The 24,363-nt window shown below is 46.5% G+C and overlaps 1 protein-coding gene across 1 annotated transcript in view; it reads right to left on the minus strand.

The window, feature by feature from the left end:
- Positions 1 to 720: 720 nt before the first annotated feature.
- Positions 721 to 24,363, minus strand: part of LOC146173279 (ABC transporter A family member 2-like) — a 52,120-nt gene continuing 28,477 nt past the window's right edge. The window contains exons 9-17 of the mRNA XM_084585168.1: positions 24,146 to 24,300; positions 22,704 to 22,859; positions 18,964 to 19,174; positions 13,955 to 14,207; positions 12,155 to 12,207; positions 7,953 to 8,400; positions 4,986 to 5,407; positions 3,109 to 3,234; positions 721 to 911 (exon numbers count right to left, since the gene is read on the minus strand). Coding sequence (XP_084441294.1) covers positions 721 to 911; positions 3,109 to 3,234; positions 4,986 to 5,407; positions 7,953 to 8,400; positions 12,155 to 12,207; positions 13,955 to 14,207; positions 18,964 to 19,174; positions 22,704 to 22,859; positions 24,146 to 24,300 — 2,015 coding nt within the window. The remainder of the gene's footprint in view (positions 912 to 3,108; positions 3,235 to 4,985; positions 5,408 to 7,952; positions 8,401 to 12,154; positions 12,208 to 13,954; positions 14,208 to 18,963; positions 19,175 to 22,703; positions 22,860 to 24,145; positions 24,301 to 24,363) is intronic.

Raw genomic sequence — 24,363 nt, forward strand, 5'->3', positions numbered from 1 at the left:
CACAAACAGCTAACCTAACCGCCGCCCCGTACTAGTACTAGTCAAAACAGGACGCAAAGATGGCGTCGGCTGCATACTGACGTCAGCTGTGACGTCATTTGAATACCCCTTATAGGAGGCTATAGGGGGGAGGGGGGGTTGTAAAAATAAAATAAAAAAGAATCGCCGGATAGTAACGAATGCGTGCCGTGAAATCAGAAACAACTCTTTGTATTCGGGAGTGAAATTTTTAGTCACGGTAATTTGCTATTTGGCGTAATGCAGTTCCCACTATTTTCCCACCAATCACCGAGGCGCGTTGCATTGCCGTCACGAATGGCGTCGCTGCGTGCTGACAAATTAAACCATGCTATGTCAAGCCAGCGTCGAAGATTCGGGATAAGTGGCTTTAGCAGGTGTCGCTGTAAAATTAAGTAAACCAGTTTACCGGCTTATTAGATTTTTTTTTACATTCAGTGCCAGCCCAGCAGTGATTGTGGGAAAGGATGAGGGTGCGGATTTATGAAAAAGCGATGGTACAAATCTTGCTCGATTATTTCCCGTTCATTGACTGGCTGGCCTCTACTGCGATCATGGCTGGAGAAAGACGGTGGGAAATGCGGTTCGGGAAATAGGAAACTTTATCTCGTTTGTGTGTGCGTTTGTGTGCGCATAATTAGGCGTGCGCTTGACTGGGTTGGTAACTCTCGCAAAAGCTAGAAGATTAGCGAGAACACTTCGTCACTCACCATCGGTCGTTTTTCCCAGCTTGGCCATGGCCTGCTTGCACGATTCGGCGGCCATGTCAGCATCCGTGATTTTAAACAGAGCTTGAGTCAACGCGTAAGGCGGGAACAGATAGAGCACCAAGCGATGATTTTCGCTGTCCAGGATAGAATTAAGGGCCCCAGAAACGGTGATGGCCATCAATCCTGCGCTTGACGTAATATACATAATGTCAAAGCCGGTTATAACAATACTGCTTCGAACAATACGTCGTATATTGGACTGCCGCAGCATCACCAGCTTTTCATGTTTTCTGCAATAAAATAAACCATTATAGTAATGCTGTCATAGCGCATTACATGGTTATAGCAACCAAATACGGTCACTGAGAGACAACCTTAAGGGAGAAAAAGACGGAAACGCCACAAACACAGCTGCAAAATTATGCTCACAATCCGTCTTTTCCACAAAATGTGGCGCCGTCTTGAAGTGGTTGAAAATTCGTCTGCTACTGGTTGAAAACATCCTTGAGAGACTCAGCCGCCAGCGAAATAGCGATGTGCGTTCTTGACAGCTACCGCCCTCTGTTGCATACGCCTGTCACGAATATTAACTGCACATGGCCTCCGAGATCAACTTCGGATTCGAACGTGCGTATGAGGTATAGTGAACTATGAGGAATCCGCCTTTTTCACAAGGCCGCTCTGCGCATGCGCGCCTCTCCGCTGGTTGAAAACAAACCACCAGCCCCAGCTGTGCATGCGCAGTTCTTGGCCTCTGCGATTGGCGCAGCCGAAGTTGATCTCGGTGGCCATGTGCAGTTAATATTCGTGACAGGCGTATGCAACAGATGGCGGTAGCTGTCAAGAACGCACATCGCCATTTCGCTGGCGGCTGAGTCTCTCAAGGATGTTTTCAACCAGTAGCAAACGAATTTAGTAGCAAACGAAGAAACGAAGGAAGAGAGAGCAGTTAAATGACGGTTAATGGTCGAAAGTTACGCGTAGAGCGCGCCGCGGCCTTGGCGCTTTGTAACAGACAGACGCGACGCGCCCTATTTACTGAGGTCACGTCAGTTGTTCCAGCCAGCCAGTGTTTGAGCCAATGCTGCAGTAAGTTAGCAAGTGCTACTGCTCGGCTTCCGGGGTCAACCCGCGGTTCGGCAAGCCTGGGAGATCTGCGAGGGAGCGGCGCTCGTCTACAGGATGGCCACATCATGACTTTCCAGACGTCGGTCTGTGACAGTGCCCGGTGAACAATTGGGTGTTTGTTTGACTCTCTCCTGTATTATTCAGTGTTGTAAAGCAAGGCTTTTCTGTGAACATCGTGTCTGTGTATTTTCAATGTTAGCGTATGTTCCTCTCTATCGTCTCTCGCTGTGTATAAAGTTTGTTTCTGTTCGTTGCTTCTGACTTCGAGCCTTACTCTGGTTTAAACCGGCGAAAGCTGGGCATCAAACTGCCACCCTCTCCAGTCACCACAGGTAGTTGACTTCCGGCTGTGTTGACACACAAGTCAAGGGCATCTCGCTTGAGACCGAGACAGCTACCCCCACTGTCTCTAAGGCTGTCTGGGAGTTTGCGCACCATTAGTGGCGCATCGTTAATAACATATAATTATTAACCGGTGGCAGAAGCTTAGACCGTGTCTATTAATATGTTCATAACAGTATCTTGCAATATTTCCCAGTGACCATACCGTTATTTTTTAAGAAACCGGGGCCATTGATTCTCTATGGTAGATTTAACTAGGACCGCGGGAAGAGATTTTAAAATTTTGAGGAGACTCTGGCGATGAAAGTGATGAAAGGCGAAAACCTGAGTGCTGCATTCTGCTACGCGACTATTGCGCGTGTAGCGATGGATGCTGCTACGAGTAATGTGAACGACTACTTTCATATTTTGCGAGTGCATTTATCAGTGCATTCTACTTGGAAGCGACGAGATCACACTCCTTGTATCTTCGCAGTTCTACGTTTACTGTTGTGTGGTTGACTTTACCGGGTGCGCAGAATTAATTAGCCATTTAATAATGATTGAATTAGGTAAGCGTTACTAATTAAATACTTAGTAGGTAATTGATTGGTAATTAATTAGTACTTGATCATTGATTGCCATATGGCCATATAAGGCATGCATTCGCGTATACTGTGGTGGTGCTCTGTGATTGGTCGAGACCTTCATGACGTCATCCCATCTCGACCAATCAGAGCCGCCGCAAAAAGCGTGACACTTTTGCTGACGACAACGATGAGGCCATAAAGGCTTTCGCCTTAAAAGCTTATTTTTCGTGCGCATAGTAAACTGAATTCATTCCCATCAACATGCGCCTAGCAGTACCTTACAGCATCTCGCGTTTCCCAAGCGATTAAAAGATGTCGCAGACAGCTCAACTTGGCCTTACCGCCTGCGTACACCATGATCATCATTCTGCCGATGGCCTTTCCTGTTGAGACTGCCCACTCAGCCAACAGGTAGGCCATGCCGATCGTCGACGGCGCGTGGCAAGCGAATGACATGAAAATGTAGCCTGAAAACAAGGGAAATGACCACGGCGTAATGTACTCGGTTCACCGAACGTCCGACAGCGAAGAGTGTCAAGGCTGAACTGCTGTTAGGTTCCCCGCCTAGAGGTCGCAAAGTGCACATGCCTGGTAAGATGCGATTCTCATTGCTAACAGCGAGGCAAGTTTTTTACATAAAGTGGGCGACATGTCACATTCCAGTCACTAGTTATATAGCAAGATAATAAAGGATAAAAAGCACCACAAATTGATTATAATGATACTTCTGCCCGTATTAAAAATGTTATCCCGGTTTCTTCAAGCCGGTCGATGCGACAGACTTTGCAAGGGACAGCACACTGATCCTAAGGTGAACGCCCAAGGTGAAGAGTATTAGTTATATAGAGTTTTATGTCCCATAAGCAGCTGCGGCTGTTATGCGTCAGGAAGGGAATTACTAATTATACTGCTCGTAGGTAGTAATTACAGACGAGTATTAGCAATTAGTACTAATTGTATGGTGACTAACACTTCTGGGGTGAATTATTATAGTGACTATTTACGGACAGCAGGCGCCAACAGTGAAATGGCCTTATAGCAATCACATACATATATTTTACTGATAATCCCGCAGTCGGCGCTTACAACCCGCAAACACGAGCTGTGAAAAAGCAGCACACTAATTTCCATGCCGACCAATGCCCCGCCTCGCGACTAATGACTAGTGAAAGCATGCGGAGTACTCAGTGAATAAAGTTCTTCGTGGGCTGCTCAAGGGCCTCATATTATAAAGAATAGTTTAGTAAGCATTGCACTGAATAGAGCTACCATGATTATAGTTTTAAGAAGGGAAGCGAAGCGATGGGGTGACGGCGGTTTGCACCCCACCTTGCAGACGAGAAATTTATTCTAGAAAGACCTTGCTTGGCCTCATTTCCTTTCGATATGACATTCAGAGAAATAGATGGTTTAGGTGGGGGACCAATTCATCGAAAATTGACCGCCCCTGGTCCTAAACGAGCAGTTTCACATGCATCATAAAATAATCGTAATTATGGACGAGCGATGGACGAATGAACGCGTACGTACGGAGCGGCGCAGAAGAGGCGGTCTTACCCTACTTAAACATTGGTATACAAGTGAAATCGCCTATTTCGATAACTCCATGGTTAACCACATTTTAACCACAAATGGTTAAGACGCTCGGCTACTGAACCAGAGTACCCGAGATTTAACCCGACCGGTTGGAAGCCACTTAGCTTCGATGTCTTCCTTTAATGCGAAAACAATACACGTGATTAGGCTAAATCACCACCAAAAATACTAATTTGACCTTGCAAGGTCCTAATTTGACCTTGCAAGGCCTTGAAGGTCATTCGCTGGCATCCGGTGAACTCTGGAGTTGTAGCCCGAACAGTAGAGCTTCCGCTCTAGAACGTTCCGTATTTTGTGTCATATTTAAATATTTACATGCATTTCTTTGTGTTTGGCTATTTTCTGTTGTGTATAATGTTGTTTTTTTATTTTCGCTCCCTATATTAACCCCCAACTAAGGCGCGAAGCCTCCACGAAGAGGAGAGCAGTTCACTGCCTTAGAGCCCCTCGTTTTTTCGCAAGGTCATATCAATTCTTAGCAGAAATAAATACGCGTTAAAAAAGAGACGCTCGAAATAAGTAAAAATGGAGAAATAAAACAACACAGTGATCAAATTTGTTGGCCGTTCCGTTTCAAAGCCAAAGGAAACACTGCGCACAGAGGCGCAAATAGCTGACTTACCAGCCGTCCCGAGCCCGTAGTCCGAGAAATAGAAATGCAGCAGGCACCAAAGGCCCATGACAATGACGTAGTGCACAAGATCGAAGAGGGCGTGCGAGGCGATGAAGAAGGCTCCCGAGATCCCAGTCATCAGCTGAACGTCCCGGGCGCCGTCCAGACGCTCAGCGACTGGGAAGGCGGCGAAGCCCGCGAATGCCAGTGTGTACGAGAGTGCCGGCAGCGCGGGCCAGTACACCATGACCACCATGTGCAAGAGAATGCCCTCGAACATGCTTTTCCACCTCGGAAGTATGATATACGCGATGGTGGCGTCGATGCGCGCCAGAGGCTGGGCCGTACTCGAGCGTAGCTCGGCCGAATCAACGAGGTTGATCGCCAGCGGTAGCGTTAAGGGAAGCGTCGGGTTCGATATCACCCGCACCCTGCGAAGACGGACATGCAATAGCGACATTCAGAGAAATAGATGGCTTCTGCCGAAAATCCATCGCCGTCATGATGATCGTTGTAGTTGTCGGCACGGTGTGTCGGAAATAATAGAGAGTTTTAGCTTACCGTGATCCGCGATCCGCTACCGTGATCCGCCACCACGCGTTCCACTGCGCATGCCCAGACACCTTTTAACGCCGATAGATGGCGCCACATACTGGATGTCGGCACACAGACCTGCCGCGTCGGGACCAATCAGCTTGAGCGCCTCGCCCAAGCGCGGTAGAGAGTCACGGTGGCGGATCGCGGATCACGGCAAGCTAAATCTATTTAATGGTGTTGCGTGAAATATCGCACACGGTCAACCGCGCCGTAAGGGAAGGGAGGAAGGTGTGAATGAAAGAGGAAAGAGAGAAAGAGGAGCCGTAGTGGATGGCTACGGAGTAATTTCGACCACCTGGTGATCTTTAACGTGCGCTGACATCGCACAGCACACGGACGCCACTTCGTTTCGCCTCCATCGAAACGCAGCAGCCGCGGTCGGGTTCGAACCCGGGAACTCCGGCACAGTAGTCGGGCATCTTACCACTGCCCAGTCCATTTCTAGCAATCAAGACGAGCCCTTAAGTTTCTCTCTGTTACTCATGAAGCTATGTGTTCCATTATTTAGGAAACGATTTTCTCCCCACTTTTTCATGCAGTCCAAGTTCTCTGTTCTACGCGTGCATGGTCGATTGATTACGGAAGCATGCGAATCGACATCTGCAGATCATGTACATTTGGCCATCAACAATGCCAGGTTACAAATGGTTCAGGTTGCTTTATACGAAACACAAAATTCTACCCAATGTTTTGTCAAATTTACCTAAAACGAGTGATCTCTACACTCCGAGCACGAATAAGCTCACAAGGGAGTAAAAAGAGAGTAGTATGCCCTCAAGTGCGCTACCTTCTATGGAATACCTGCGTTGCGTAACGGAAACTGATTTTCACTGTAAAACATGCTAGCATGTGCAGCTACTAGCATTTTAACCGAGGTTTTGAATTATTCTAATTGGTTACTTCAGAACGCCTCGTGCAGCCATCAAAATTATTCTGCCATTGCTAATTTCATGACACAAATATACGTATGTTGTGTCCGGTATAGCATTTCATACATTTAGTGATGACATTCTGCACCAGGGCTTGAAGAGAATACCGGGCCTCTACAAAGCAGTGCAAGATGAATAGAAACAATAAAACTAAGTAACTAAGTATTAAATCATGTTTTGTAAGTTAAATGTGCCATGCATACGTTATTATGGCGGTGTGAAATAAACGCCACCTGTGTAAATTGAGCGCCTGTTTTCAGCGTACTTAGGCGTACTTATGCTTTAACCAAGTCGTACTAAGTGCATGCGGGGCCTAGAGCCAGCTAGTCTAACTCGGTTTCCAAGGTTCTTGAAAGCATGGGTTCCACGACTAATAGTCGCCCACCCGTATCAAAGGTAAACCCGAGGTGGCACGACGTATGAACACGGTCATCTCATATCGTCTCGTGACGTCACAGAATTCGCTGATCAATCAGTGCCAGGCCGTGCTTCTTGCTAAGTATACGGCCTGCTAACGGCATACCCGTGATATTTAGCACAAAACACCGACGTCGGGTATCTGTAGGAGCCTTTAGCTATCATCATCATCAGCAGCAGCATCAGCCTACCCATTGCAGGGTGAAGGCCTCTCCCATATTTCTCCAATTAACCCGGTTCTGTGCTAGCTGCATCCACTTGACTCCTGCGAACTTCTTAATCTCATCCGCCCACCTAACTTTCTGCCGCCCCCTGCTACGCTTTCCTTCCCTTGGAATCCAGTTTGTTACCCTATGCGACCATCGGTTATCCTCTCTTCGCACTACATGTCCTGCCCATGCCCATTTCTTCTTAATTTCCACTAGAATGTCAGTAACATGAGTTATTTCTCTGACCCACTCTGCACGCTTCCTATCTCTTAATGTTACCCCTACCATTTTTCGTTCCATAGCCCTCTGGGTTGTCCTCAACTTAAGTAGAACTCTCTTGGTTAGCCTCCACGTTTCAGCCCCATAGGTGAGTACAGGTAAGATGCTATATGTCGCGTACAGCCTATATGTACAGCCTTAGCTATATGTCGCGTTAAATCTTCAAGCCTGTACTCTGAAGCTAATTGAAAGGTTCTGCACAGATGTTGGGCGGATACAGGGTCAAGGATTCTTTTCCTTCATTTGCGATATTTTCGAAAAGCTCTAAACATTTGCTTTGTTACCGTAAGACTACGCCCAGGCAGATGCCATTGAATACCGCTGTATTATCTCTCCACACACTGCAGGGTCCTTACTTCGAGTTTGCGTCTTTTCCAGAAGTGCTATCTCCCTGACATGGAATCATCTGATTGGTTGAAACGCCGGAACTGAAAGTAAGTACTCGAGGTCAGGCAGCTTACGACACTTTTGAAAACGCCGTAGACTCGGAATACGGAGCCAGGAAATCTCGAAAGCACAATTCACTACAAGCCAGAGTGACTCACACGTTGGACTCAAAAGCGACCGCCATGGGGTAGGTGCTCATATAGTGGCCGAAGTCGAGTATGTATTCTTGGCGCAGCTCCGTGGTGACGTTAGCAGCGAAGCGGGCGCTGCAGCCTTGCGACTCGACCAGCACCCGAAGTGCGGCGCTGACGCTGTCCTGACCTGGTCCCTGCTCGACGAAGACGGTGCTGTCAGGGTAGTGGGTAGCCAAGCTCAACTCGATGGGCAGCGTTGTTCCCACGGGCACATTGTCCTTGTCCTTCGTGGACGGTATCGGCGCAATGGCTATCACGAGGAGGAGAAGCAACAAAGGCAGCACGAAGACGGACAGCAGGAATCCCCAGCTTCTCGCCAGGTAGAGCAGTCGCTTGACCCACAGGGCATAAAAGCAGCGCCAAGAGCTTGGTGTCTTGACGAAGGGCTGGCAGACGTTGGCGATGTCACTCTCTACGGAAAACGAGGCCACGGAACGAGGTGGAACCACCGCTAATTGGTGGACATTACCGAAAACAAACGCTTAATCGAGTGTTGAATCGGTACTTGAGCGCATAAGAGAAAGATCGCAGCAACAATTTTTCCTTTCTGCGCGTATAAGTGACATCGATGTCACCATCACTCGCCTGGTTCACGGCCCCGAAGGCGGCATAATCTGCTCCGTCTCAGCTGTTTGCAGCACTGCGAAAGGTAAGGACGCTCTGTTCCAATCATGATCATACATACTTTAGGTAATTGTGCTCCTACACGCATCGCGCCCCAGAACATTGAAATAGGTAATTATGCTTCTACTATCGCCCTCATTCTAGGGGCGAGATGTGCGTAGAAGCACGGTTACCTTTATAGCGTGCATGATCCCGATTGAGCCAGGGCGCCCCTGCCTTACACCCCTGTACACATCTCATAGCCCAGGGTTAGTTTGCCCTATGTTATGACTGATGTAGAGGGGAATGTGGTTTCATGTCTCGGACATGCTTGGAATGTAGCTCCGTTTGGCTCTTGGTGGGCTACCTACAACTAATAACGTTTTATCAATTTTTGCAGATTTTAGTCTTGAAAGCGATTCAGATATCTTAGCAGACTGTAGATGTGAATCGTATATAATTGTAGTCTAATAGCCACGGTGCGAACTATACACTTTATTCTGTCGACACCTGAGCCGCGAGTTAGGGAAGGGAGAAAAGTGGGAGTGAAAGCAGAAAGAGAGGAAGAGGAGCAGTGCCATGGAGTAATGATGAACACGCGGGGATATTACCATGCACTGACGTCGCACAGCACACGGACGCCTTTCCGTTTCGTCCCCATCTAAACGCTGCTGCCGGCGGTCGGGTTCGAACCCGGGTAATCCGGCACAGTAATTAGGCACCATAACCATTGTGCAACCGCGGCGGTGCAATCACTGAGACTGAAAGAAACAAAATTTCTTCAGCAGGGACGCCATCCATAACTTTTTTCGATGAGTCTGCGTGATAGAGCTCAGTTAATAGACAGTTATGTCTTTTTATTCATGGTTTATGGACGTATGCGGTGAACGTATGCGGACGTATTCATGGACGTATGCGGCGAAGTTAAAGGCCTGTCAGCATTGAAGTCTAGCCAGGGTTGTAAATTTTCTTAATTTGGCATTGTCGTTCCAAATACCGAGTGTCAAAGATCTGCATTTGCAAGATCGTTAACGGAGTCCGCTTCTTCGCATTTCACATTCTTGAAATGAGGTCAATGCACGTCATATTGTCGTTTAAACCACGTTAACTTCTTGTGCGGATAACAGACCCGGCCAGCGCTCTGTTCGCAGCATTGTAAACATCAGTAACAAAAGTTTACAAACGGGTAACGTGGGGATTCTAAGTTAACTAGATTTCAAAAAAGTTCTTTTTTATTTTTGAAGAGTGGTCTCTTGAGACCCATTGTCGACTTTTAAAATATACAAATTAAGGTTACTTTCTATGTCTACTGTCTTCGGTTTCCAAACGTATTGTGGTGCTACTAATAAGAAAATCACTATTTTAAAATTTAGTTAATTTTTCGTTTATATAGTAGTCATCTGTGAAAAAAATTGAGCTCTACACATGCTTAGAAATTTTTGATTTTTTTCAAGGAAAGAGTTCTCGTACGTTAATTTTCAACGCATGATAACAAACAATATATGCGCTGATTTTACCCCGACAGACAATTAGGTTTCGCTACAAATTTTCAAAAATACGCTGCATTGGTTTTTTATGGGAGCCTGACTTATTTCTTGCTAGCGCAGAAAAAACTTTAAAAGCAAAATCTTATCAGACATTGCAAGCTTATATCATTTCCATCCATGTGTTAATAATAGGTATCTTACAGTGCTCTACAGTTGGCTCACAATTATTTTGGAAAACACAGCTCATCGGCTTTTTGTGGCAATGTTACCTACCCACCAAAGAGCTCAGGAAGAACTTTAAACGAAAGTTTCAGCCACGCGTCGGGAGCTTATAAGGTTACCTTCAACATTTATATACAGCATCTTATAATATCTCACAATAAAAAGATGTCCCAGAATTGCGGCTTTTCAAGTACAACGTCAGTCTTAACGCCCGAACCCATAGAAAACTGATGCCGAGTGGCAAACGACACTAAGCACGACCTCGAGGTGCCTCCTCTCGTGCATCACTGTGCACTAATTCGTGGCCCGGGTTAACGCAATGGCGCTCTGCAGGTGTGTGTGTGTGTGTGTGTGTGTGTGTGTGTGTGTGTGTGTGTGTGTGTGTGTGTGTGTGTGTGTGTGTGTGTGTGTGTGTGTGTGTGTGTGTGTGTGTGTGTGTGTGTGTGTGTGTGTGTGTGTGTGTGTGTGTGTGTGTGTGTGTGTGTGTGTGTGTGTGTGTGTGTGTGTGTGTGTGTGTGTGTGTGTGTGTGTGTGTGTGTGTGTGTGTGTGTGTGTGTGCGTGCGTGCGTGCGTGCGCGCGCGCGCGCGCTCCCGCTAAGTGTGATCGACCCTGTACATCATGTGCGCATTTCTGCACAACCGATTCGCAAAGAGTGCGCCGACACCTGCCTCGTGGATTTAAAACAGAAATATGTAAAAAGCTCAAAGAAAACGATCGGTTTTATAGAACTGTTTCGAACTACACTCAGAACCCCAGCACGTCGGTTGAGCGGCCGCTGCACGTGCAGGATTACTCCAGCTGGGTCCCCCTCATTGAATACTACCATGAAGGCCCTCCTACAGCAGTGACGTACGCGCACGTGATAATAGGTAATGTTCGGATGTTTTCATTTCTAGGTTGATGTTAGGAACAAACGCAATCCGGCTTTCTTGGAAAAGGCGCATTTGGAGTTGCTTCTAGTGCGGGCGAGAGTGTATCACGTATGAACGCGGCTGGCGCTCAACACCCTCTTTGTGGTGGTGAGTGCAACGCTTTATAAGGGCTTCACAGTAGCCCAACACGGTCTCTTGACTGTGAGATGCGGTATCAGTGACCGTGCGACGACGTTTCTTAGTGTTCTAAAGCTATTCTTGGAAGAGTGGCAATCAACCTGAACAAGGGGTCAGTCGTCACACAAGCACAATGTGGATCAAGACTCACTAATTAAAGAGCTAAACATCAGCGGTTCACTCTGGTGGTGCTACTGGCCACAAAACACATATCCACAGTAGCAGTGCCATCAGAATAGCTTTGTCTTGTAGGGGCAAAGAGGGCTGGAAAGACTTCTTGTGTTACATGGCCAATGTTGTCAATAGTGACATGTAATGGTGACAAACCCAGAAGTCACGAACTAAGACACTGGCGTTACACTTGAACGAGTATTGGGCTGATTTGCGCCCGCAAAAGAAATAAGCGAATCGACGGTGACGATAACTGCAGATGTGCTCGTCGGTCTTCGAACTAAGAATGCCCATTGTTCCCGTCAACGTTCAGTTTAAATGTTTCGAAGAAGCATCTAGATAAAGCCGCAAACGGTGACTAGCATAACCTGGAACATTGCAGAAATACACGCGAGTGGCCGGAATATTCGACACGTATCTCGGTGCGTCTTGCGCGACAAATAAACGGATAAAGCTGCGTCTCGCGACAACATGCATGAACAAAGAATACAGAATTGATTCACGCGTCAGAATAAGAGTGATAACGCGTGCCGGCGGCTATCAAAAAAAAAACACAAAAACAAATAGAGATTGGAATGGTTTGCGGCAGTAGTTTTCACGTCGTTCCGTTGCGTGCCCGTTGAGGTGACTTACCATTCACGGCTTGCTCACGTTGTTTTCCTCCCGGTGCCCAGTCCAGGTTTATTCTAAACACGGAAATAAAATGTGTGGGGTCATGCTCCGTCTTAAGGGTACGACTTGTTAATTTATGGCTCCTGCTCGCCGGGTCCTAGCTCGCGCACAATAAATTTGTCGTTTAATGACTAGTTTTTTAAACTGTGCCGTTATTATTTCACACGCCCAGTCGGAAAAAATTACAGAAAATTTTCTGATGTTACGACAAAATTTCTGTGGGATTTTTGACGGGAAACCTGTTGTGACAACAAAACATTCTGTTGTAACGTCAGAAATTTTTGTAGTTACAACAGAAAAGTGCTACAGAAATACAGACAATAGAAATATACTACAGAAAAACTATACAACTACAGAAAAGTACTACAGAACTACAGAAAAAGCTGATGATTACGACAGAACTACAGGATGTTTTGTCGTATTTTTGACGGAGTTCTGTAGTTTTTTTCGACAGGGCGCTCATTAGCATTCAGACGTAAGCTATCACAGACGTCGTACCAACATGCCTACATTGCCTACGCAGTAAAGAAAGTCGCGCCCTTTTCAACCCAACCTACAGAAAAGCTACATTACATTTTAATGGGTGCAGCATGCATCGGTGCACCCTACAAAAAGGTGCATCAGAACCTCATGAACCCTTGCTGGAGACTATGAGTTATAGCCACGTAAATGCACATTTAAGGGGGAATTTTGATTAGAGTGTATAAGCAGGGGCCGGTTGGTTCGACTACAAGCTCAATCTCGCATCTCAAAACAGCTCAAGTTGGCAGCTCCTGTCATGTCATGTAATATTCTGACGTCACACAAGCCACCCACAAATCATGTGCTCCGTCCTGCCACCTGCCTGTACCTTGCCCGAAATTTTTCGCTCACAATACGTCGGATTTTCGGCAAATTGGGTTGTTGAACGAAATGGCGTTAATAAGATAAGGGCCCAGAATCTCAGTTTACTGCCTAGTTCACGACATGAGATTTATGCAGCATTATAGCCATTATTTAATTGCTTCTTTATTACAAATCTACTGCGCCTTTCGAATAAATTCTCCTACCCACAGAACCAACGCATTTCTTCCTTCGAATTGTTGAATGTTTCACACTTGCTCGGCAATATTATATGCTGGCTATCCCGGTTAGCTCAGTTGGTAGAGGTATTTGCCCCGGTCAGTTCCCACAGTCCCGCGGTTGAAAGCCCGAAGATGGAAAAATTTTTCAACTACAGAGTTCGTGTGAGAGCTGTATGTCTTTCATTTGGAGCCGTACGGTTGATGTTGGACAGATGGTAATGCGCAATTAATCTCTAATTACAAATCTCCGACTCACATGTTTCTCCCAGAAATTAGGTCAGCCCAGGCGTGTAAAAGCTGACGCTCAGCCGTGATTTCAAAGCACACGAGCTCTTTTGGCAGTGCACGTTGACTAATAGTCATTAGAGAGATTTAGCACACCGTGATCCGCGATCCGCTACCGAGATCCGCCACCGCGCGTTCCACTGCGCATGCCCAGATCAATTTGATGCCGATAGATGGCGCCACATACTGGATGTCGGCACACAGACCTGCCGCATTGGAACCAATCAGCTTGTACGCCCCGCCCATGAGCGGTAGAGGGTCACGGTGGTGGATTGCGGATCCCGGTATGCTAAATCTCTCTATTGCCTCTCCGCTCATTTTCTCTGGGTATGTAATCAGAAGAACCGGGATCGATGCAGACATCTGTTCACTTGAACAACATGCGATCTCACTAAGCACGTCCTCAACTCACTTGAGGTACACGTCCTTCATTGATGCTACGGTGACGCCCATCTTAGCGATTCCCAGACTGCCGGCCGAGCTCTCCAGTGCCTGGAACATGGGCGGGAACTGCTTATGATCCAGCGTGTGCAGAGAAATGACTGCTTCTTCTTGCTTGTCTTCATCCACTTCCGCCATGGGAGCAGTTTGTTTGACCAAGGCGTGTACTCCATTCAAGTTGAATACGTTTGGAACCTTGACCATCGTCAGTTTGTAACCCACGCCTGCAATCAAAAGCGGAAAATATTTTGACCAAGCTGCAATATCAACGCTCTACCCAAGGTTTAAAGGACTTCTAACGTGATAGCGTTAACGTTAAGAATGCGCTTTAAGGAAGATACGACGTCGCCGCGTAGTGAGCGAAAATTCATGGCCATGACTGTGGCAAGGAGTAGTTGGCAGGAGACATGGCCGGGTACTTATTGGGCCTCGGGTTGCATGACGTCACGAGACCAGGTGACGTCGCAGGTGCTGCCGTTTCGGGATGCTTTCTTGGGAGATGGGGATCGACCCTTGGATCATGAGCCAGACACGTTACTCGTACACTCTAAACCAAATCACACCCTTAAAAGCGCTCTTTGTGTCATATTTCACACCCTCCGGAAGGGGTGTACTGAAGTACCAATACCCTTTTATTTCGGTGCAGAAAGCAGCACCGCACCCGTTAAAAGGGTGCATTAGTATTCAATGCACAACTTACATAGGGTGTGAGTTATAGACACAGAAATGCACCTTTAAGGGTGCGATTTGATTTCCAGTGAGGACGCAGACACGCTAGTACGGCACGGTTAAAGCGGGGCTTCGTATCTATGTCTAGTGAGTGCGTCTAGACAACAAAGACACACGTTCAAGGACTAGTGAGTGTGCGAGTAGCGAAATGCATGTACGAGAAGGATCAGGAAGGCGACGCGAACGGCAGGCAGTTATGCTGTTGCATCCTATTATTAGGCATATCCCCCGATTTGTTTTTAACGTAGCAATAGGCAAGACAATTTTTATTGATAGAGTAACTATTGCAGCTTGTGAGGCAGGTAAATTGCGAAAGTAGCGCAGCAAGAAAGTGAGGGACAAAATTAACAGGGACATAAACTTGCATTATATGTTGTGCGACAGGATTAGAAGTTGCCGATGCCTTTTTATTGTGTTGTGTGTCATACCCTCATGGCTGTGTTTGTGGACTCCTACATGTCTGACTGCATACAGGGGTATCTATTAGGGTCACCTATCTCGTGGTCGGATGTTTTTCCGAAGGTGTCTAGAGGTAGAAACCCACAAACAGTGAGGATGCATCAAAACTTACAGTTGTCACGTCTCCACTGGTGCATATCTCTCTCTTCAGTCAATGGGTGACTTTTATTGCTGGCAACAGTTTTTTTTTTCTCCGGTGAGACATGTAGTGGTACTCAAAAGAAACAGAACGAGCCCTAACTGTTCAAGTTTTGTTATTGTTGATTTTGCGACAGGAAATTAACTTCCATCGGTCGCCGTTTCTTGATGGTTATTCACCAATTTTTCCAATCGTCCGCGTTAATAAACATATGGAAGTACAGGACAACCGCTGGCTTCACGAAAACAGACACGATGAATGCTGATCCTGAACATATACCCAGGCATTCTGGGCAGATTCTGGGAAACAGTTTATCTCAGGTAATTTTTCGTCAAATGTTTAACTGCACTACAGCAATTAATAAATTTGCAGACCCTTCCTCGGCAGGCTAACAGTTTTTCCATGTTATTTTCAGAAAATGCACACTTTTCATTTTCCATAGTCCTAATAACTTCTTTTGGGCGGAGGACACTTTTAGAAGCAAAATTATGATACATATTGTAATCTAATTAGGCGGTTTCTATCAATATGTTCAGTATTCAACCGTTGTCTAACATTTAAAATATTGCAATTGAGTTAAGACTAGGAGAAGAGTCCATTGTACTGCAAATACCTTCGATCAGAAGAAAATTGCTGAAACTGGTATCGATGCATGGTAAACACTAGCGCAGTAAAAATCGTCCTGCTGCTATCTGTGTTGCTGTTTAGCGACCTCTACCGACTGGCCTTTGTTCCACACTGAGCTTTTGCGCCATTTTACTGTTGCCACCAAGCATTTGTCTCAGTCTGCCCCTTTTATTCGCTGATTGATGAAGAAATTGTCCCAGTACGAGTGACAATGCTATTAACTTCGCATATTTTCTCATCGGTATTTCGCACGATTAAGAGGTGCCATTCATTTCCTTTAGTGACATCTGGAACTCTAGCACCACAGCCTACGAAAATATATCTGCCTCATTGGAAGCGCACGAGAAGATAACAAACCCTCCCACTCCTGTACCGAGGCCATCGTGACTCTCCTCCTGCCATAGCTAGCCACATTCGAGGCAGCTAAGCCCTGTTATCTCTTTACCCTCAGGCCAGCCAAAGCACATATAGAGCAATAAACTTTACATGGACGGTGCTAGCAGATAGCGCATCCATAAAGGTCGGAATGAGTGTGGACGTGTGCATGACGCCGTGATCATTATGTCGAACCCATGTGCAAGAGTGATTTTAAGTTTTCCACTAGTTTCATAAATAGCAACCTCCATAAAAACTTTCCGAATGCCATATAGATTTATCTCTTCCGCACCACTCGGCTAGCTTGCAAGAAGAAATAGCGGCGCTTTTGTCCCTTGAGTTCAGGCAAAATTTGGGCACCGATAAGGGCACCAGACTTTAGTACACTCAGCGTTGTGCTCAAACTTTTTTTCGGGAAGGGGGGGGGGGGGGGGGGGGGTGCTGGGGGATCAGCCTCCTCGAAGCATAGTCCTCTAATTGTTGTTCAGACTCACAGCGCTTACCTCGTGTTTTCAGTCATCGCAACACTGTAACTTGGGGGCCTGCTTTCAGAGAGGGGCACTCGACCTCACAAGTACCTACAGTGTGCGCGCATATTGTCCATTGTGCGCTTCATTCTATTGCCAAAGGAAGCAGCGGCACTGTCGTCGCCCACTATCGTACGTGTCCCTATGACGTCCATTAGTTCATCCGCAAACTAAATGGATGAGCTTGGTTTGCTGCTGCGAAAAAAGGACGCGGCCGCTGGAACGCACTGGCAATCGGCCCGTTCCTGGCGGCGCTGCAATCGCACTCCCTTGAAAACAGGCGCAAAAGGCGGCGCCGCTGGAGACGCGCGGACATCGCCCGCTGCGCCGCCTATTTATTCTAGTTCTCCGTACTTGCGTCTACAAGTTTCTGCAATGGCTTACCTCAATCGACCATTGTCACAACGCTCGCTAAGTGTATGCACTGTTTTTGCGACAATAACGATGCACAAAGTTACTCATGAGGTCATTGTTGTTTACGTGCATGGTGCGTACTGGGACGACTGTCGCGTCCGTACATATATATCGCACATTAGAGATACTTAGTAAATGGGTGTTTCTTGCAGTAGTTGTAGTTGTTAGCTCCTCAGAGTCGCAAGGTTTAGTGACGGCCCTAGTGAAATTTAAGAAAAAAATATGAAAGTCAGCTGCATTATTTTACCGGACTGATATAAAAATTGCAGCGCTAAGGCAGCTACCGGCTGAGCGCATTGTAATGCGAAAGCTGATTGGCTGCTTGAACCTGCGTCTTCCACAGTAGGCACCGGCCGAGTTTTTTCTTACCAACCACCATCAGCTTGTACTTTTTTTCCATCCGCATCATAACCTCCACCGTTCCCCCACAGTAGCCACATTCCGTCCTTTTTTTTCCCTTCCTCTGCACATTGAGGGGCGATTTCCCCTCCCTATTTTACAAGTGTATTTCCGATATCTGAGCTGTAGGGTCCCGCAACTCCTTTATCCTCACTGGTTTTCTGTCAGCGAGTTACAATGCAATTTCAACCCAGAAGCGTTTCTGAACGCAACCTAATAGTAAGACATACCTACGAAAGAAGGACAAGATTACGGTGAACGTTGTTGTATTGTGCGAGCGTGAACCCCGAGAACCGATTGCGTTCGCGACTGGTTTTACGGCTATTTAGGCTAAAAAACACCACATAACGCAACCTAGAGAGAAACACATCCACAGAGAATATGTTGATACTGTATTAGTTGGTTGTGAATTAAAAACAAAAGTATAAAAGTATTAAAAAGTGAAGTTGAACCTATTTATTTCGGTGTTCAAATCTGTAGCGCTAATATATTGCGCCATAGAATCAACGAAAACGGTGGGATTTAATTGTGCTCTTATTCATTTTGCCAATATTTCTGCTGTTTCTCGCTGGGTGACGTTTCTCAAAGGACTTGGTCGTGTGTGTGGGTGTGCGCGGGTGGATTGCTTTTTGATTGTTTCTTTCTTTCAACCTTTTTTTTTTCGGCTGGGACACCAACCATGTGTCCACCCGATACAAAGGGCCTAGTGAACCAGACAATAATATCATAATAATTATACCACTGAGAGCGTATGCATTTTACCACCTGCAAGGATTACAGATGTCAAGGCCTCGGGGTGGGTAGTTTATTTCAATCGCAATTTCAGTTCAATTCGTCATTGATTCAGTTCTTTGACTATGTAGGTTTATTTATTTTGTATATTTACGGTTTTGCGGCTGACGTTGTACAGGGTTGTCCAATCTTAGTTCGAACGGGGTCTCTCTCTCCAAAACGAATCAGAACCGGCCGCTCATTGAAGCTAAGCAGCAAGCATGCGAAGCCCCATTTCCAGGTGCCTATGTGCCTGCATCATGTTGCTTCGATAGTCAGCCACGTAAGACGCAATGAGGCTTGGAACAATGCGATCGTCTTCAATTAAGAGTGGAAGACGATCCTGTACATTCCACGGAATAATACAGCGCCTCTTCCGAACGCTCAACTAATCTCCCGTATTGTTGCCGGCTACTGTTGCCGTCCGCCGCGGAACCTACGAACAATGATTGTGCAGAAGCCGTAGCTTGAGATTGGCCAATGAATGTTCTTATTTTTGCAATTGACTGTGAATGGCTTTTGATTGGACTCTTCACTTACCACAAGCTTTCTTGAGGAACGCCGCGGATCCGCTGCAGACGACTGTTCCAGAAGACATGATGATGATGTGGTCTCCGATGGCATCTGCCTCGTCCATGTCGTGGGAGGAGAGCAGCACGGTTCTTTCCTTGGCTACGTTCTGCATGACGTCCCAGATGGTTCTGCGCGTCTCGGGGTCCAAGCCCGTTGTCGGTTCGTCCAGTATCAAGATCTGTCGCAGACGGCGCACGTAAGCGATTCAAACATGCGCTCTCTCATTGCTCTTCACGATTAATTCCAGCTCGCACCCGCTTTCAACGCAGATAAATGTCGCGCTTCCTATATAAACGTGTTATATTTGTTGATTGTAATATGAATCAACGGTAGATTAAACTCCTTCAGGCTAGGACACCATGGTGTACGGTATTACGTGACATAATAGAACCTTTGGTTGAAAGACAACCATAAACGGACGCATTCACACTCGCGTCACATTAATTACATTAATGCCAGTGGATCCGTTAGTGGAATCGGTCACCGCGTGTTCTACTGCGCATGCCCATATCGCCTTGACTGTGCCAGGTGGCGCCACACGCTGGCCAACGGCGCGCAGGCCAGCAGCGCAGGGACCAATCAACTCGTGAGAACTGGCGGCGCACGATAGATGGCCACGGTGACGGATAGCGCTAAGGTATCTTTGATAGCGTGACAGCGTTAAAGGACTCGATTTACAGAAAATCAGGCGTCAATGTTGTGGGCGAAAAATAATGGTCATGCTTCTCTGCACATATGGTAGTTGGCAGATGACGTGGCGGGCACTGATTGATCAAGAAGTGCTTGAGAATGGGTTAGTTGGAACATGATCGTATGGAAGACGTGCGCTGCTTAGATTGACGAAGACAGGGTTATAAAAAACAACGCGAAGCACAATCAGTGGGGTTTTAATTCATTCCACTGGAAAAAGAGAAATAATACGCGGCACAAGCTTAATAATCAGAAGCAAAGGGAAACAGAGGACTAGCACGGAAGTGCAGTGAGCTGATAGTAAAATGTAAATGAAACAAAAAAAACGACTACGATGAGGAATGTCAAATAGGTGTTTGTGAAGCTAGGCTGGGAATTTCGAGGTATAAGTGCAACCACCTTGCCTAACCTACCGAACTTATTATACGCGCGTAGCTGGCGTTCATGCAATTTTTTTGTTTTATCTTTAGGCAGCTTATCAAAATCTTTCCAGGTGAATGCGACCGAGGAGGGGGGGGGGGGGGTGTTATCTCACCTCAAATCATTCGGGAGGTCTCGTTGACCTGACGTTTTTCTTTTTATTTTACCCATGCCAGGGTTAAGATTGAAATCGTGTTTCGGACAATAATTTGAAGAAACCTAAAGCCTGCAGGGAACAGTGCTTCCTTCTACTCTATTCTCGGAGCTGTTCACTTAGGCTACGTCCGGTTTATCTCACGTAGAGCTGGCACATGAAAGAGCTATTTTGTACACACCTGTTGAGCTGGTGATGAAGGCGTGATGGAATGTGAAACATGGTTAACACCACACCCCATTTCTCGAGCTGCATGTTCTACCTGGCGAGCCTTACTTCCTGTTTCCCAAATTTTTTCTAGTGTTGTAGTGTCTATGTCACACAGCTGGTACTCCGACGCGTTTGAATTTCTTCTCTATGAAAATACGGCTACCGCGATCTGGATTCGATCCCGTTACCTTGGAATCGGCAGCCAAAACCCACATAGTCAGTATGACACCGTGGTGGTTCGCTACCCGTGCTTAGTACGGTGCAGCTGGCCAATAGGAACCCATAGTCAGTATGACACCGTGGTGGTTCGCTACCTGTGCTCAGTACGGTGCAGCTGGCCAATAGGAACCCATAGTCAGTATGACACTGTGGTGGTTCGCTACCTGTGCTTAGTACGGTGCAGCTGGCCAACAGGAACCCACGGAGGTCACGAGGGTGTAGAGCAGAAGCCTACGTGACGTGGCGCAATATCGGCTATGCCTAATTTAAGTACCGCACAAGCAGAGTTACAGTGCAACCTTGACAGAATTAACTGCAACTGCCCTTGGCTTGACCTCTAATTACACTCGCGCAGCTATCGGCCCCTTATTGTCAAACGTTGCATCTATAGGAGACAATCCGTAAAAGAAATCGACTGCACGCATGTGGCAGTTCGTCTAGAAGATTAAATGCCGTAGTTAGCATTTGTTTGGCTTTCGCTTGGAGTGTAGAGGCAACCGGAGTAAGCTGACTTTATTGTCAAGGTATTGTGTAAGTGCTCAGAAATATGAGCAGGTGTACTACAAATTTTTCGAATGAAATCTTCACAACGAATATTTTTCGAACAAGAAAAAAGAAGGAGGGGGGGGGGGGGTAGTGTTCCCTTTATTTATTATTTTGTCTATGTATACTGGGGAAAATCGCGTTTTTCGGATTCCAGCAAGTGAAAAGCCAATGTTCTTTAGAAAAAAATCAAAAATCTGTGTTGTGCTTCCTTCAACACGTTCAGTTCCTCAGTGCTACCTGGAGCGACAAGCGACACCATTGTATACGCGAGCTTCTTGCAGAGCATCCATCCACCGCGAGAACGCCAAGAAATGATGTTTCGTGTAGTTGTCTTGACTTAGTGTTGGGCTGAAAGCGGATTCAGCCTCGCAGTCGGTAGTGGCGCTGCGATGATCATCTCACCAGCATATTAAATTATTACAGCTCAACTTTTCGCACTGCAACTTCTAAGGTCATTCATTCACTTGTTCGTTTGACTTTGAGCCGCTGGTCCGGTAAGTGACATCCTTGCACGTGAACCGCTGCGAAGAGGCGTAACTACAGCGCTCGCTCGAAGGCTCTACCATATACCATGTCATTAGGCGGGTAGTTTAACAACTGTTTAGTCGGCATTGGTTATTCACTTTCGCCATAGATAAGGTACGCGCCGGGCCGCGTGCGTGAATGCATCGGCGCAGCCGTCAGGCTGTTGTGTGGCCATGTTCAACGGAGGTTACGTTCTGAAAACTGGGTTTAAAGCTGTTTTTTTTTTTTTGCGTTTATAATAATTTTATGACCAAGTTAAAGTCTTGCGTTATGTTCGTATGAAAATTCAGTTTCTCTTTGAGGTTGGCCCGAGAAGAGATGGGCTGTCTTGGCTATATGCCCGCCAAAAGCCTCGCGAATTGTTAAACATTCCCTTCCTCGAATTCCTGAACTTCTGTGAGGTGGATGAAGTGCAGAGTCGCCAGATTTTCCTCAAGTTACGTTTAAGAAGCTATTTGGTGTAAACCTGCGCGTAATTGCAAGATGCCTTTCCTGATGCTTGCGATTTACCGTACGGTCCACTGCTAAAGGGAACATATGACACCACGTGGCTGTAGCGCTTTGCAAAGCTCTCCCGCAAGAGCCGGTGAGTAACTACCACTGACTGCTCTTCTCCAGCATTCATACAGTGCTGCCCATTCACGCTAGTCGGTGGCAGCGCTTTACGAAGTGTGTCGGTCATGCTATCGCACGTTCCCTTTAACAGTGGACGGTACTGTACATCCTTTGTAAAAATTTTAGAGCCCACGGTGTTTGCTTCTAAACATAATGGCCCATACTGTACTTTTATGTACAACTCTTATGGAAGTACGGTTTCGGTCGTGCCCTTTCCAATCAAGAGAACTGCCACAAATTCTAAAGTAGCCCCATTACACAGCTTAGAAGCAAATCCGTTAGACTCTAAAGTTTTTCACAATGGCTGCTATGCATTAAGGACACTCACATCTGGTTTCGACACGATAGTAATGGCTATGCTCAGCCTCCGTTTCATTCCTCCGGAGAGTTGGCCAGGCATGCTGTAGGCCTTGTCTTCCAGCTTCACGACGCTCAGCGTGCTCTTGATGGATTCGGCCAACTGTTTCGGCGGGACTCCTTTCAGCTGCACCGCGCCGAAACGGCAGTCACAGAACAAAATGTGAGATGTCCGACTACGCAGAAATTCAAAAAAGAACAGAGAGTTGACGTAAAAAAAAAAAAGAAAAACATATTAGTGATGATCGCACAAATGGTAATGGGGAATGAGCGCTAGCTAGCACGCAGTAATGATCTAGGGCGGAAAGATGAAGGCCGCGCGAGATGCCCCTATTTTATCGGTGTCGATCGATCACGTTAGTTTCTAGCTATACTAAACGATAGCTCACACCGCTCGTTCGGTAGAAACGTCATCGGTGTATCAGTAGCAGTCGGCACCGTGTGCCGAAAATAATTGCGAGCTGAGTAATAAAATCGTATTATGGTAATTTCGGGTTTTATTGATTGATGATAGATTGGTGTGTGACACAGCTCGTTCGGTAGAAAAGTCATCGGTGTTTCAGTAGCAGTCGGCATCGTGTGTCAAAAATAATCGCGAGCTAAGAAATAAAATCGTATTATGGCAATTTGGGGTTTTATTAATTGATAATAGACTAGTGTGCGATAGAATTTTAATGTGAAATTTTAATCAACTTAATCTTGTTCGTGACATATACAACACATCCGACACACCCGGAGGCTTTCACTAAAAATATCTCAGGATATCAACTTGACCGATACGGAAAAACTACAAGAGCGGACTCCTCCTCGACTTCGCTTACGCAGTAATGTGGACCACGTTTAGCTGCATTCGTTATTTTTAAACCTTTCGTTATATCGAAGTTTCTGTTATATCCGAGACTATTTTAGCTCCCGCCTTTTCCACAGAAGAGAAAACAGGAGACTTTCAGGTCTCCATTTTGTCCCCCCTACACCTCGACAGGTGGCTGGAGACTCTACCTGTCAGGTGGAAGAGGCTTCAGATGTACGTCCTCAGTTTCATATTCATGGCTCTCCCAATATGCTTTCTCCTTCAGTGTAAGTCACACGACATTCAGTTCTCGAATTCATGGCTCTCCTGAAGCTTTCGCTTTAAGATGTTAGGAACGACGGCTTGCCATACCTGCAGCCCTATGAAGTGCGTACACCAATAAAGGAGCAGTAAACTGCATGCAATGCCAGAATGAAGAGCATTAACTTGAATTGCGCTGAGTAACAAGTTTACCACGATCATTCTGATTTTTGCTGTCTTCTCCAGGCATCATAGCGATTTGTTCATTTATTTCACTGCTGCATGGAAGATGCTGTCGCTTTAGTGCACTGTTTGGATTTACAAATGGCAAAACACGTGTTGCACGCGAACGGTCTGTTTACCGATCCAAAGTAGAGCATGTTCTCGATGCATGTCAGGTCCGGGAAGAATATGTCCTGCTGCTGGCAGAAGCTGACCTTCTTGCGCACCTCGTCCGCCTGCGTGGCCACGTCTAGGCCGCACACGTGGGCCATACCGCTGGTCGGGGCCTGCATGCCTGCAGGGCAAGGCCAGACGGGAGAAATTTCCAGCTGATTAACTTGACTAATCCTAGCACAGC

Source organism: Amblyomma maculatum, chromosome 11 (genome assembly GCF_055883805.1).
Source record: "Amblyomma maculatum isolate TAMU_Amacu chromosome 11, ASM5588380v1, whole genome shotgun sequence".
In the NCBI taxonomy this organism is placed as follows: domain Eukaryota; kingdom Metazoa; phylum Arthropoda; class Arachnida; order Ixodida; family Ixodidae; genus Amblyomma; species Amblyomma maculatum.